At 43.7% G+C, this 13,036-nt stretch overlaps 1 protein-coding gene across 1 annotated transcript in view; it reads left to right on the top strand.

The window, feature by feature from the left end:
* The window catches only part of CDC5L (cell division cycle 5 like), a 36,743-nt gene extending 36,127 nt beyond the window's left edge, over window positions 1-616 (top strand). Inside the window, exon 16 of the mRNA XM_074820233.1 lies at window positions 99-616. Coding sequence (XP_074676334.1) covers window positions 99-203 — 105 coding nt within the window. The 3' untranslated portion in view covers window positions 204-616. The remainder of the gene's footprint in view (window positions 1-98) is intronic.
* Window positions 617-13,036: the final 12,420 nt, after the last annotated feature.

The following is a 13,036-nucleotide window of genomic DNA, read 5'->3' as shown; positions in this document are numbered from 1 at the left end:
TTCCTCTGAAGGAACTAAAATACAACCTTTGGTAAAGATTTTCATGGGTGCGACTATTGGAAAAACTGACTGGTTGCTTAATTATGTTTTCCTTCCAGTGTCTGAAGGAAGATGTGCAGCGACAGCAGGAGAGAGAAAAAGAGCTCCAGCAGAGATTTGCTGACTTCATGTTGGATAAAGAGACTTTTCAAGCAAAGTATTAAAGCACAAAATTCCATTTGTCACTGATGTAACATTTTTAAAGTGTACAGATACTTCTCCAGGAGCTTTTGCCATCAGTTGCAGAAAACAAGTGTAGTCTGCTGTTTGCATCTTGTCAATTTTTGTTCCTTTAATGAACTATTCCAAATGCTCTAGGTATGAATGGCTTTGGCCAGTATTAAAAATTGGATTGAAATGTCCAGAATTTTATTAAAAGGAAAAAATAATCACTCTGGTATGATTTTAGCCATGTCTTCATTTGCTAGGGTTATCACATTATTCCTAGTGTTTTATCAGTCTTAAGAGCTGTAAGATACATGCCTGCAGAATAAAGTCTTTTGAATAAACCTGGAATGTTAAAAAATAATTAAGAAATAAAATACCTGTCTTCTAACTAAAATGGAATCCTCCCCTATCCCAGGCCTCTTTTGTGTTTCTTGTAAATTGTCTGTCTTCCTTTCTCCTGCTGCTGCTTTCATTTTCCAAGACTAATTTGTAGTAGGAAGGAGCCGTGTGGAGTAATTGTGGTCCATGTAATACCATGTTCCCGATTTTTCTCTGTGCGTGTGACTGAACGCTCCCGTTTTTATCAAGATGTTCAAATGGTCATACTGGCAGCAAGCATAACTTCACTACCCCGCAACAGGGTAGCTTTAAGTTTTGTAAAAGTACCCAGCGTCGCCTAACGGTTCCCACAGATATCAGCAGAAAATGTACCATTAAATTTTCTAAGTATTAATTTTAAAATCAGCCATGTGTAATGCATGTTCCCTCCACCTGGTTGATGAACCTTTTTCTGCTGACTTTTATACAGTGGGTAACATCACAGTTCTGCCTTGGCCCAGACCTTGGGCAAGATGGTTGCGGAGTCTGTGTCCGTCTGTGTTACACATCACAACTCAGTTACTTGTTTTCTTCAGTTTTTAGAATTGTCCTTTTTTCTGTTCTGGCTCTGATCAAGTGGTATCTTCAGAGCACCCCCAGGTCACGGTTTGTGAATTAGTGTAGGCCAGGGACACTGGGAGTGCTTGGTAAGCAGCGGGGTTGCGCCCAGCCCCAGCAGCTTCGTTGTGTGTGTCTGTGCTGTGCTCGTTGGTCTGAGTGCTTGCAGCAGGCCCAACACTGGTTAGTTTACTGCTGCAAGCACAGACACGTCATCTCACAAGATCACGTTGCACGCCATCGTTTGGGGGTTTGTGGAGTACATCCTGAGCACGAAGTACTCTTGAGATCCTCGGTGGTATTTTCTGTTGCTCCTTGAGAGCTGGTTACTTGGCACGCTCTGTTGCCCACAGCAGTTGTGGCACGGGGTGGAAAAAAGCTCCGTATTTCCTCCTCTTGTCCTCTCACCACATCTCAACAGGTTTTTCATTTTCTCTCTGCTCTGACTGTTCTCCTGAAGGGCAAAGATGGGATTACGGGAAGAGGCGAATGCATTATTTCCTATTCATTGAGGTACTTTTCTAAATCTCATCCCGAATCTTTCCCTGAGTACTGTTGAGTCAGACCACGAGTTAAATGTTACTGGTTTTTAAATTTTGTCAGCTATTCCCAATGCTTTTAATACATGCGTTTGCCACAGTCAAGCATCTCATTAGAGGATTGCTTTCGTGTTTTTGTTTTTGTGGAGGCGTTCATCACTTTTCAGGGATCCATCTTATCTCCAGCTCTTTGGGTCTTCTGAGCAACTGTTTGTGGAAATGCATAGGGGAAAAAGGCAAAACTGTATTGTTAACAGCACAGAAATCGGTAATTAAATACATCCCGTTGCATTCATCATGTAATTTTGCTCGTACATATCTGAATTTAAATGAGGACTTCACTGTTTGCAATTTTACCATGTTACAGAATGTCACTTTATTTAGGCCTTGGGAATATTACTGGGGAATCCTGTCAGGGCTGTGGTTGTGTAGCTGTGTTCAATGGTAATCAGATTTTTTTTTAAAGGCAACCTGTCTGATTTCTACTGATCGCTGGTGGGAGTAGGTGCACAGCCAGCCTTGGAATATCTTTCCCTTTACTCACCAGGACATCATTCTTCTGAAGTACTAATGCAATTATAGACTACATACTTCTAGAAATGTGTTAAATATTTAACTAAACCAGAGCACATCTGGAAAGAAGTATTAAGCATCAATCTTGGAGCATATGGCATATTTTAGCTTGACTGGTTATACCCAAAAGGAAAAATCATATAAATGCGTATCATGACAGTTCTTGTGGTTGTGTGGTAGCTAGAGATATTAACAAAAAACCCTTGTAGGTTTACCAATACCACAACTACAATTATTTCTTTTTAGGGCTGCAGCAGAGCCTCTTTGATGTTTCCTATATTTTTGACAGCTTCAGAGCTAGGCAGGTATTCAAACACTGTCTTAGCAAGTATTTTTAAATGGCAAATTCAGAAGGACTGATAAATCGTAAAAGATTCTTTTCTTTCTTGAAATGCATACAATTAACCATCATTAATTGTAGCAGATAAACATTTGTCGCATGCAAAGCAGGAGATAGGAGGTGGTTATATTGGAAGGGTACTTGCAGGAGGTTTGTTCAGTGTTTTCTCCAGTTCAGTTTGCACAACATTAAGCAAGTTCACTGTTTTCCCTGTCTTTAGTCAGAGTTTTTGTCCCAAAGTTTCTCCCTATCTCAATAACGAAAGAAAACTAATGAAACAAAGTCTGTTGCCTTACTTAAAGCTCGATTGTACCCTGCTTTGGCTTTTTACCTGCCCTGAGCTGCCAAGAAATCCTGCTGGGAGCCAGGGAGAGCCCCTTTTGGTTCAGAAGGTACTCAAGGCCCTGTGGTGCTTCTTGAGCTCAAAAAGCGTGCTGGAGGAGGCTTGATGTCAGGTACTGCTGAGGGATCTAAACAAACTGGGACTGTAGCGACCAGAGGACAGAAAGTGCAAAGGTGATACGAAGCTATAGAGACTCCCACTTCCCCATCTTGACTTTATCCTAGATAGCTACTATTAGAGCTTCGGGCCTTTATTTCAGATACAAAATACTGACAGAGGTGTGACTATGGCACCACTCCTGCCTCCTTTTCCAGAAGTATTTCAGTGCCATGGGACAATAACTTAATCCCCACTGAGGTAGTTAGCCCTAGGTATCATTCATAGCCTCAGTCTCCACTCTAAGGCAGCCAGTCTTAGATCTGCTGAAATCACCCCTATGCTCTGTGCATGTGTCTGTTGGATCCAGAGGGATGTGAATGGAGCAGCAGAGCCTGGCTAGGACATCCCAAGATCAAGGAATTTAGGTGTGGTAGCTTGAACTGGAGTGCTTAGGAAATTTGTTCAACCAAATTTTAATGCTGTTAGATGTCAGTGCTTCCAGCAGCAGGTGGTGATGGAGCTTGGGTTTTCCACATCTTCTTCCTGGGCTTAGGCTCAGTTTATGTCCCTGAACCTTTCTAAAATGCGTTGTAATTGAATACAAATGTCTGATGGACGCAAGAGTGACCAGCACATCTTGACACCAAATTTTTATTTTTAACTTCTGAAGCCAGTCACTAATTTGGTCTTTGTTTCCAAGAACAATAGTAAGTATAACCACAAACAGTGCAGACTAATTAACAGTTTACTGCAGTGGGTAAACCATAACCTGAGTGAGTGACAGAGGTGGGATGGGGGTTGTGTTGTGTGTGTTAACAATTATTTTGAGAATTATTTAACATTCTCCCTGAGAAATTCCTTCATTTCCATTTAGCATGCCAGGATATATCTGCAAGTGTTTAAAGAATTTCAGATTATGATTTTCCTCCCTTCCTGGAATCAGACTTGGCATTTACATATTGGATCAATCCCATAGCTGGAGCCTGCTTCAAAGTCTGTGGAGTTGATAAGACTGTCATTTACTTCAGTTGAGTTGGATTCAGGTACCTGGGAAAGCTAATAGGAGGACAGCAATGTTAAACTGTAACAGCTGAGTGTCTCATCCATACCCGGCAGATAACAAAAATCAAGCATGAGCTAAAATTAAGGGGAGTCTAAGGCACAGGAGGTTCCCTGTGAGAAATCCAACAGAGCTGGAGCCAGCTCTTCAAAACATGGCAAATCTCCAGAGAAATAAGCACTGTTTTAACATTGTAATTAGTCACTCCAGCCGGCAATGGCCAAGATACACTGTAGTTCTCTGGCTGCCTTAAGCAGAGACTCACAGTGCCAACAGAAGGAAAATCTTGTCTTTGCCCATTGCAGCTTGTTCTGCTTTTGCACTCTTGTTTGCTGGTGCAAGCATCGGGGCAGCCGCATTTGGTTTAAAATGTGTTAATCCAGCTTGGTTGTCCAATCCCCTGTTGTCGCAGACATGAGTTGGGCCAACTTTCGAGGTAGGAAGTGTAAGGGAAGGTGGGAGAGGGGCAGAATTACCTCTGTCAGAGGCTGTCCCGCTTCACTGGCTGCTTAAAGTGACTGTGAAATACGGTCTGCAGTGCTCCAAGGCCAGTAGCTAACATGAGGCAACTACCCACAACTAGGCACTCTAACCAACTCAACTGTACCTGAGCCCCTGATGATAAGTGCTGGAGATTCATTGGTTTTTGCAAACATGACCTGCACATAGATTTCTAAATAAAATGCATCAGAAAACACGTCTGAACTCTTTGTTTTGGCTGCAAACTAGCTAGCAGTATCTTAAACTAGTGTGTGAACTTTGGCTTGCCTTCGGTATCCCAGGACAGTGATGTTGCTGGAGAAGATGACATTATTGTGGTCTGGATTTAATCTGCCTCACATTTATCTCAGGAATCCAGCTTGCAGTTATCTTCCATACTGTGGGTTCAAAGCAACACCTGTCTTCCAAGCAGGATTTAAAATTGAAGTATCAAATAGCATTTCCCCCATTTTCTTAGTTGAGTGAAATGCATGTTGAAAAATAGCCAGATAGTCATCTAAAGCAAAGTGTCCTTATAACTGATTCCAGACTTGTACTTTCTGCCTTTCTAGGACTCCAGCTTGTACCTTTGCTTACGAACAACAGCACACCTGGTTCTGCTGGTCTTGAGGACTTGCACTCACGTTAATTCACACAGGAGCAAGATCAGACCCTGATTCAGAAAAGGATTTAACAGGCATGTTTAGCATATATGTAAGTCAGTCTGTTCCCATATCTTCATTAAGTACATACAATTGTCCCACCACTTTAAAAGTTCATCATGTCTCTAAGCACTTTGTTGAATCAGGGCCTTAACAGCTTTGAAGAAAATGAGAGTAGCAGTGGATAAAAAGAGGACCTTCACTTTTTGGTTGCATACAGGCACTGCTGTTAGGTAAGTCTCTCCTGTCTCCTCCAGCTAGCCTATGGCTCATTAATTTTTTGAGGTATTTAAATGAGGTGGCTTTAACCAATTCCTGCTGCCTCAGGCATAACTGTGATCTGCACAGTAGGTGAAGAGGTAAAGAAGTGGGTACAAGCAGTGGTTTACAGCATCACTTCTGGTGCCAATATGATTACTCATAGTGGGTTTGTTTGCCAGTTGTTAGGGGGTGTTTTCTGGGGTTTTTTATAATTTATTAAGAGATGCCTTAGTGTCAGGGTTAGAACAGTGTCGCTTTCAAGTCAAATTCAAAGGTTTTTCACATATCAGATTAGACAGGGTCTGCCTCATTAGATCACTTTCAGCTTTCCAAGATACAAAAGTGGCTCTGATGTATTTGGATTCCTTAAAGATTCCTCAAAGGAAATGCAAGTACCTCTTTTAAGATCATTTATGTACATCGAAAGCATTTACGAATTGTGACACGAGGAAACACAGACTATTTTATTATTTATTCAGTTCATATATCAGATCTCTTGCCAAGTACATGCTACAGGTAAATGCCTCATAGGATCAGACAAACGTGTGTGTTAGGTTCCCCACTTCTCCTACTCCCTCCCCTCTCCCAAAAAAGAAATGTGGGGTCTATTTTGTATAATTATCATGCCAGTAGCATTTTAAAGCATGTTATGCAGCTTAGGTGAGATTGTGGCCCCAGTGAAACCAATGGGAGATTTGGCTCAACTTCAATGAAGCTGAGATTTCCTTTCCTCTCCTCTCCTGTCTGTATTTGATGAGTCTTTCTGTCAGGAGAAGAAAGAGATCCTCTGTTGAAAAATAGTCATAGATGCTTAATAAAGCTGAACGAGCCAGCCAGGATTACATTTTTAGCTCTATGGCCAGCAAAATCTATTCCAGAACTAATTCTGATTAAAAGGACTGAATCCACTGGTTGAACCTCAGACACAAAGGCACCCCTGGAGTAATTCAACTGTATGATGCTGGTTTTATTTTTTAAAACTAATTATTGCACTGATCTTTATAATATCTGGCCCTTGTGTAAAGCATTGATTTCAAAGCTGTCTCTCTCTTATCTATTAATGTTCATCAATTATCTTAGGGCGTAGGCAGGTCCATTGCTGTAGCTGGATCTTAAAAAAAAAGAGTGAGTTTACTGGCCACATTAATTAATCTGCATGACAAACCATACAATGACTATAAATAGAAGTTAAATTATTCCATAGATTGTGTCCCTCCACTTTTCTTTCTTAATTCAAACTCAAGCAAATCAATCTCTAGTACAGAACAGGCTTGGCCCTCCTTGGTCTGTGCTCCTACCAAATCACTTTTAAGAGCTTCAGAGGTCTTTCATTAGACCATATAGGTGGAGAATACAGATATTCATGAAGTCCTGAACTCTGAATCTAGAATCTCACCTCCCTTTTCCAGCTGGTTTATTCAAAGATATTCTCCCTTCAAACCATGCTGCTTCTGTACCCTTAGCTCATCCTGGCTACAACAGTGATCCCAAAGATTTTCATTCCCTTTTTTTCTGGTGCTTTAGTTGAAAAGAGACAGTGCTGGTCTTGCTTTAAATTTAGAAGGAAACAAGACAAAACCTAGGAGCAGTATGTTGGTGAAAGAGGAGGGAGTTCTTTAAATACTAATATCCCCCAGCTCTGACATTGGTAGGTCCCATGTGCTTCAGAAATCACTCTGTTGACCTGGAGTGAAGGAGCGCTGAGCACAGAATCTCCCCAGCCATGATCAACCTGCTTATTTTTCATCACTGGTGATGAGCTGAACCTGGTTTAAATACTCTGACTGCATCATCACCTGATGACTTGGGAAATGGGAGAGGTGGGTTTGACAGGTCTCAGCTCTGTGGGCTAAATCCCAAAGGTAATTGCTTTGTGGTGCATCTTCACATGTCTAAACCCAACACTGGGCTTTCTGGTGTTACAGAAACTTGCCTCATTACCATGTAATAGCTCCATGTTTTTTCTTCTGGCCATGTACACCTCTGAGCAGCCTCCTAACAGGACTCACCCATGCACCACTTGCAGCCTTGGCCAAGCTGAGCCCTGCATATCAATTAGTGGAGAAGGGACCCGGGTCACGGGGAGAGCAGAAAAGCCTCACTATCCCTGGCTGTGTCAGGGCTGAAGCAGTCCCTTAGGAAGCCAGAGCAAAAATCTTGAAGATGTAACCTGCAGCAGAGCACAAACCCTGCCCTTCTGCAGGCCAGGAAAGGCCCAACCCTCCATCTCTCAGAGCCTCTCTCACTCACCCCCATGGGGTATTTTCACTCCATGTATTAAACACATGGTCACTGCTTTAGAGGGCCCCAGCCACTTTCTGTCCCCCTGCTAGCAGATGTTTAGTAACACAAGTGTGTCATTTCTGTATGACAAAGTGTCTTTCCAGAGGCATTCTCTACCTCACGAAAGAATTGTACAGAAAAGAAAGGAGGCTCAAGAACTGTATTTTATGTATTTCATGTTTTCTATAGCACATCCTGTGGATTTTATTCTGTCATTCTTAATAATGGCAATGCTACCAAAGTCCAGGAAAAAAAAAAAAGGTCCTTGAACCTACTATCAACATAAAATCCCCCACTTAATTCTAAATCACATTAAACTGGGGGTGAACTTAGTTGTGGGGGCAAGGATAGAGTAGCGAATCTAATTTCCTAGCAGGTCCTATAATGTATTGTTAGCAGCAAAACTACCCCTCCAGCACTGTATTTAACTTCCTTTTATTGCAAATGCCTTTTGGTTAACAGCAAGGATCTGTTTTAATTTTACAGTTACCCAGTGACCACAGCCCAGTGACCACAGGATGCAGATTGTGCATCACCAGAGAACGCACAAACGTCTGTCTGCCTTCCCTTGTTCCAGCAGTAATGAGTGATCGCAGGAGCACAGCCAAGCCGATGCGGCCACGCAAGGGGCGATTGTGACAGTAATTGAAGAAACTGCCAAATCAGCCAGAAGAACAAGAGTTCACAGCAAAAGCTTGAGCCAAGCAGACACACGTCTTGGAAAAACCAAGCGAAAGATAACCACAAATAATGACAAAGACTTGGCCAGGAGAGGTCAAGAGGTGCCAGTCAGTTGGGAGGCACGTACCTACCTACTAGGAAGTCCTCTTCAGCAGGACAGCGGGTTGCCAACCCTTTGGGGTTATAAGGGACAGATTTTTCTAAAGGACTTCCTTGCCTTTGGATGCAGAGATACTGAGTCCTCCAAAAGTCTTGAAGCGTAAGAGTGGATGTAGTCATGGCCACTTACGCTGTGTTGAACTCCAGGCTGGGGACGGGGTTGTACTGTACCTGGCCCTTCTGGGGACACTTTGGCTTGTGCAAGCCATGGTGGTGTTTAGACTATAAAAAAGCCTCCAGCCTAGGCCAGTTCTGAGCATGTTTGTTACAAAGAAATGAGGAGGCCTAAGGACTGCAGAGAGGTTTTAGGGCCAAACTAGCTAAATTCTGGGCAAGTCCTACTTGCAAGTGCTAAGGTCTTTCTGTTGATATCACTCAGTCTACTTAGGCTGTTTCTGGTGCATTCAGCAACATGAATCCAGCACCTCTGTCCCACTGGTTTAAGGAGAAGCAGACACCCAACCTGTTTGGATATTGCTGAGAACAGCCCTTGGCACAAAAGGAAAGTTGCCTTAGGAAACTGGCTGAAATGGTTCCCAGGATTTTTAACCTTTCAGACAAAGAAATTTGATCTGCAGTGGCCTGAATATCCAAGACCGTATGACTAAAGACAGAGAGAGTGCTTTAAGGGGGCTTGAACATCTTCCTTTGGAGTTTGATGGTATTTGACATCCAACCAGAGTGAGTCAGTATCAGGTTGAGAAGGTCACCCAATGGGGAGAAAGCATGTGCCACAGACAGAGCTGCCCACTTCATGGGCACAGCACATACGTACAAGGTCCTTTTTTGCCAAATTCACTGCAAGAAGGGGAGATTCCCCAAGCAGCCATTAGACCCTTCTTGCATTAATGATGTGGATGACAGCAGATTGCTGCTACTCACCTTGTTGAAATCTTCCTTTAGCTCCTGTAGCCCTGTGCATTGTTTTAGCTTGTCAGAAGCCTCCCGTGCCTATTGCTGGTGGTGTCCAAAGGCAGCCTCCAGACTCAGGCTTGGGTAACTGCTCCTGAAGACAGTCAGCAGTAAGGATCAGCCTTTCCCCACCCATCCCATTGGTTTAAGGAGCAGAAGCCTGAGAACAGCTGCGCAGCGGCTGAGAGCCTGTCACAGCCCACAGCTGGAACCAGTTTTCTTGCAGAGGCTGAGCACAGCTTCCAAGCCCCAGGGTGGAAGGAGGATACTGCAGGGAAGCGGGGCAAAGCAGAGGAAGGGAGTGAGACAAGGAGCTGTAATGAAGTGCACACATGCGTATGTGTGAAGGAATGACCTGACACACAAGACGTGTGCCAGCAAAATTAAAAAAAAAAAAAGAGAAAAGTGCGTCCTGATGCTTTTCGGCTCATGTCACACGTGCAGGGCTGACCTCAGATGCCTTCTGTCTGGCATCACCGCACTCTCAGAGACGATGGGACTCAGGTGACGTATTTGGTCTTTGGCCATTTCTGTCTCAAGCTCCTCGGCAGAGAACTTGGCCCAATAAAAACCAAGAGGAGGGACAGCCTCATCTGGAAGACGCTCATCCCCATAGCTCTCTGCTGGGGAGCAATGCCTGGACAAGGAGCTGCCCAATTCTGCACTGTAGCAACAAGGCACTCAGCTCCTCTTCCCCCCTTCAGACCAGGCAGACAGTAACACTGCAAGGAAGAGGCTAGAAGGCTCTTGTCAGGTTTGTCTTTATTATATCCAGTCACTGTTAAATGAAAAATATCTGAGCAGTCCTTGGACCTGGGTGTAGAGTCCAGAGCTGCTCACTGCTTGCTGCCGGCCCCACTGAGGTTACAGGGTCCTCCTTCCAACGCATGGCCACATCTGTGCCAGGAAACTAAACCATGCCTATCCCAGTCCCTAAGGAGGGGCATGACCATGCCCTTATGAAATTCATTCTCCCAGAATGATAACTGTGTTAAAAAATGTCCTTGGCCCCTGCTGACACCTGAGGAACTATTAGGAATCAAGGGTGCAAAGGGAGCATCCTACCAGCCGCACAATACAGAGCCCAGATCCAGTGCGCTGGTGACACGTGGCCCTGTGCTGTGTCTGTAACTGCTTAACGGAAAGCAGGCAAGGAAGAGCTGCTCTCTCGCATGGCGATGGGAGCCTTTTTTACGGCTGAGAGTCCTACCCCATGGGTTGTACAGCCGCGTTACACATCCCACTGACATCACTTCCAGCATGTACAGAGCCAAACCCATCCTCCCTGGGCTGGCTCATGCCTTTCTCGTGAGGGAACAGCCATAAACAGTCCTTGGCCATCTCAGCAGGTGCTGGCACAGCCACAGCCTTGTGCTATCAGGCAGGATAGCACGACTAATTCATGATAGACTCATGTCTCTTAAAAGATGTCTTTTACCATGGTGAAACAGCTACAACCGTTGAAGCAAAACACTGTGAATTATTTTTCTAACACGGTTTAAGGTTTTAGATGGTTTCAAGCACGTTTAGCTCACATTTTAAAATGTTCCTTTTTTCCGCCAATGTCATCAGCCTGTGTGCTTAGCACCCTCTTTACCTGAGAGCTAACTGATTTCTTCCCTCCTACACTCAAATCTTCATTTATAAACTATTCCAAGATTTGGAGCTGATTAAGCAGGTTCACTCTCTCCTGCAGGAGGCAGGACAGGAGATGAGGCTTACTTGTGCTCCCAGTGCTGGTTTTTGGTGAGCCCACCATTTTCCAAGGAGCCCCATGAGGCTAAGCTGCAGGATCACCGTTGTGTCCTTCCTTCTTTATCAGTGCATGGAGCCTGTGGCAGGGGAATGCAGACCCATTAGCTGGTATTTCTGTGGTATTTTGGTGGGCACCATCATTGCTGGATTTGAAGCTCTAAGGCTGCATGAAAGATGGTGACAACACTCCCTGGGAGACTACAATGACCTCTTGCCCATGCAAAGATGTTCATTCATAGACACGAAAATGCTTCAGAGGTGAAGTCCACCTCCTTGTCCATACTAGTAATAATACAAGGTCAGGAAACCTCAGAAACACTAAGGTTATACCAGCAAATGGGCAATAATACTCTTTTTCATGTCTCCTACATGGGAGGACATCCCACTTGGTGGGATGAAACCCAACCTTCCAAAGCTCACTCTAACACTGGAGGTCCTCTGCACATAACGCCTAATCACATGGTCAAGGCCCAGTGACAACATGCTAATAAATGCCAAGCACGTGCTGAAGGACTCTGCTTGAGCAAAACTACGTGTTTTCCCCTAATTTCTGAGTCCTGACATGTTTTATGGTTATGTCTCTGCCCTGCAGCCATATCTACTGATGTACACAAACCCTTCCCAGCCCCATCCAGCAACAGTCCATTTCCACAGCCCACAGCAGGACACCGTCCTCCCAAACCACGTCTGCGTGTCATTAAAGACAATGCCAGACACCGACTTCCCTAGCTGTGTAAACACTGCTGAGGTACTAAAGATAGCATCAGATCATTTCTCAAAATCACATCTTTTCTTCTACACTGAGGCTAGAAAATGGCAAACAGGATGCAGGATTTGGCTCCACAATATTCACTGTTGTCATGATTCATGAGTTATTTTTATCTTTTTTGTAACAGAACAAATGGCCGCGGTAATTAATCTCTGTCTGTTTTGACAATGGTCTGGCCAAAACACATCATGTTCTTGCATACAGTCAAAGTAAGGAGAGAAGCACAACAGCATCATGTGTGCGAGTCAGTATTTTAAAGCTTTTTTTATGTTTGCTTTTTTACAAATTTCAAATATGCTTATGTGGTGTATTTAATGTATTAAATAAAGTCAAAAGGAGCAACAAGTGCTATTACACAGGTTAGCTGCACAGATATAAATCTCTGTTTTGAAGCTCAACCACATGTGAAACAAGAGCTAATCAAATCATGGCAAAGGCAAAATTAATTTGAGTCTTTTCAAGAGGATCCAATGAGGAAGCACCCAATCCCAGTGGAAGATTTAACTCTGCCAAGTTCCTTCCAACTTTATTGGCTAATAAATATTTCTACAGAAAAAAATGTTGCAATCAAACACTCCCCCAACAGTACTTTTGTTTTCTACAGAACTGGTTGAGCAATGAAAAGATTTATTAGTGGAGAATTAGTGGAAAATGAGGAATTTGAGGAGAATCAACCAAAAAGTCAGTGAGCGGGATTTCCACACAATATCTCCGGGGTGTGAATTCGCCTTGCACCCAGCTTACAGATGCCCAGCACTCCTTATGGGGTAACAATCATGCCCAAAACTCTGGAAACAAGTATTTTTGACACCCAGCATGCCTGAAGGGGAATACCAGTTTACAGTAGTAGTCCAGACCTACTGATACCAACTCATCCGTGAGCTCAAAGGAGCAAGTACTTCATCTTCTGAGTTCAGGAAACCCCTAATTGTTGGCTTAGCAAAATACTTCTGCACAGGACTGTTCATTCCATAAGC

This window comes from Strix aluco, chromosome 3 (assembly GCF_031877795.1).
Source record: "Strix aluco isolate bStrAlu1 chromosome 3, bStrAlu1.hap1, whole genome shotgun sequence".
Lineage (NCBI taxonomy): Eukaryota > Metazoa > Chordata > Aves > Strigiformes > Strigidae > Strix > Strix aluco.
This window is presented reverse-complemented; position numbering and strand designations above follow the sequence as displayed.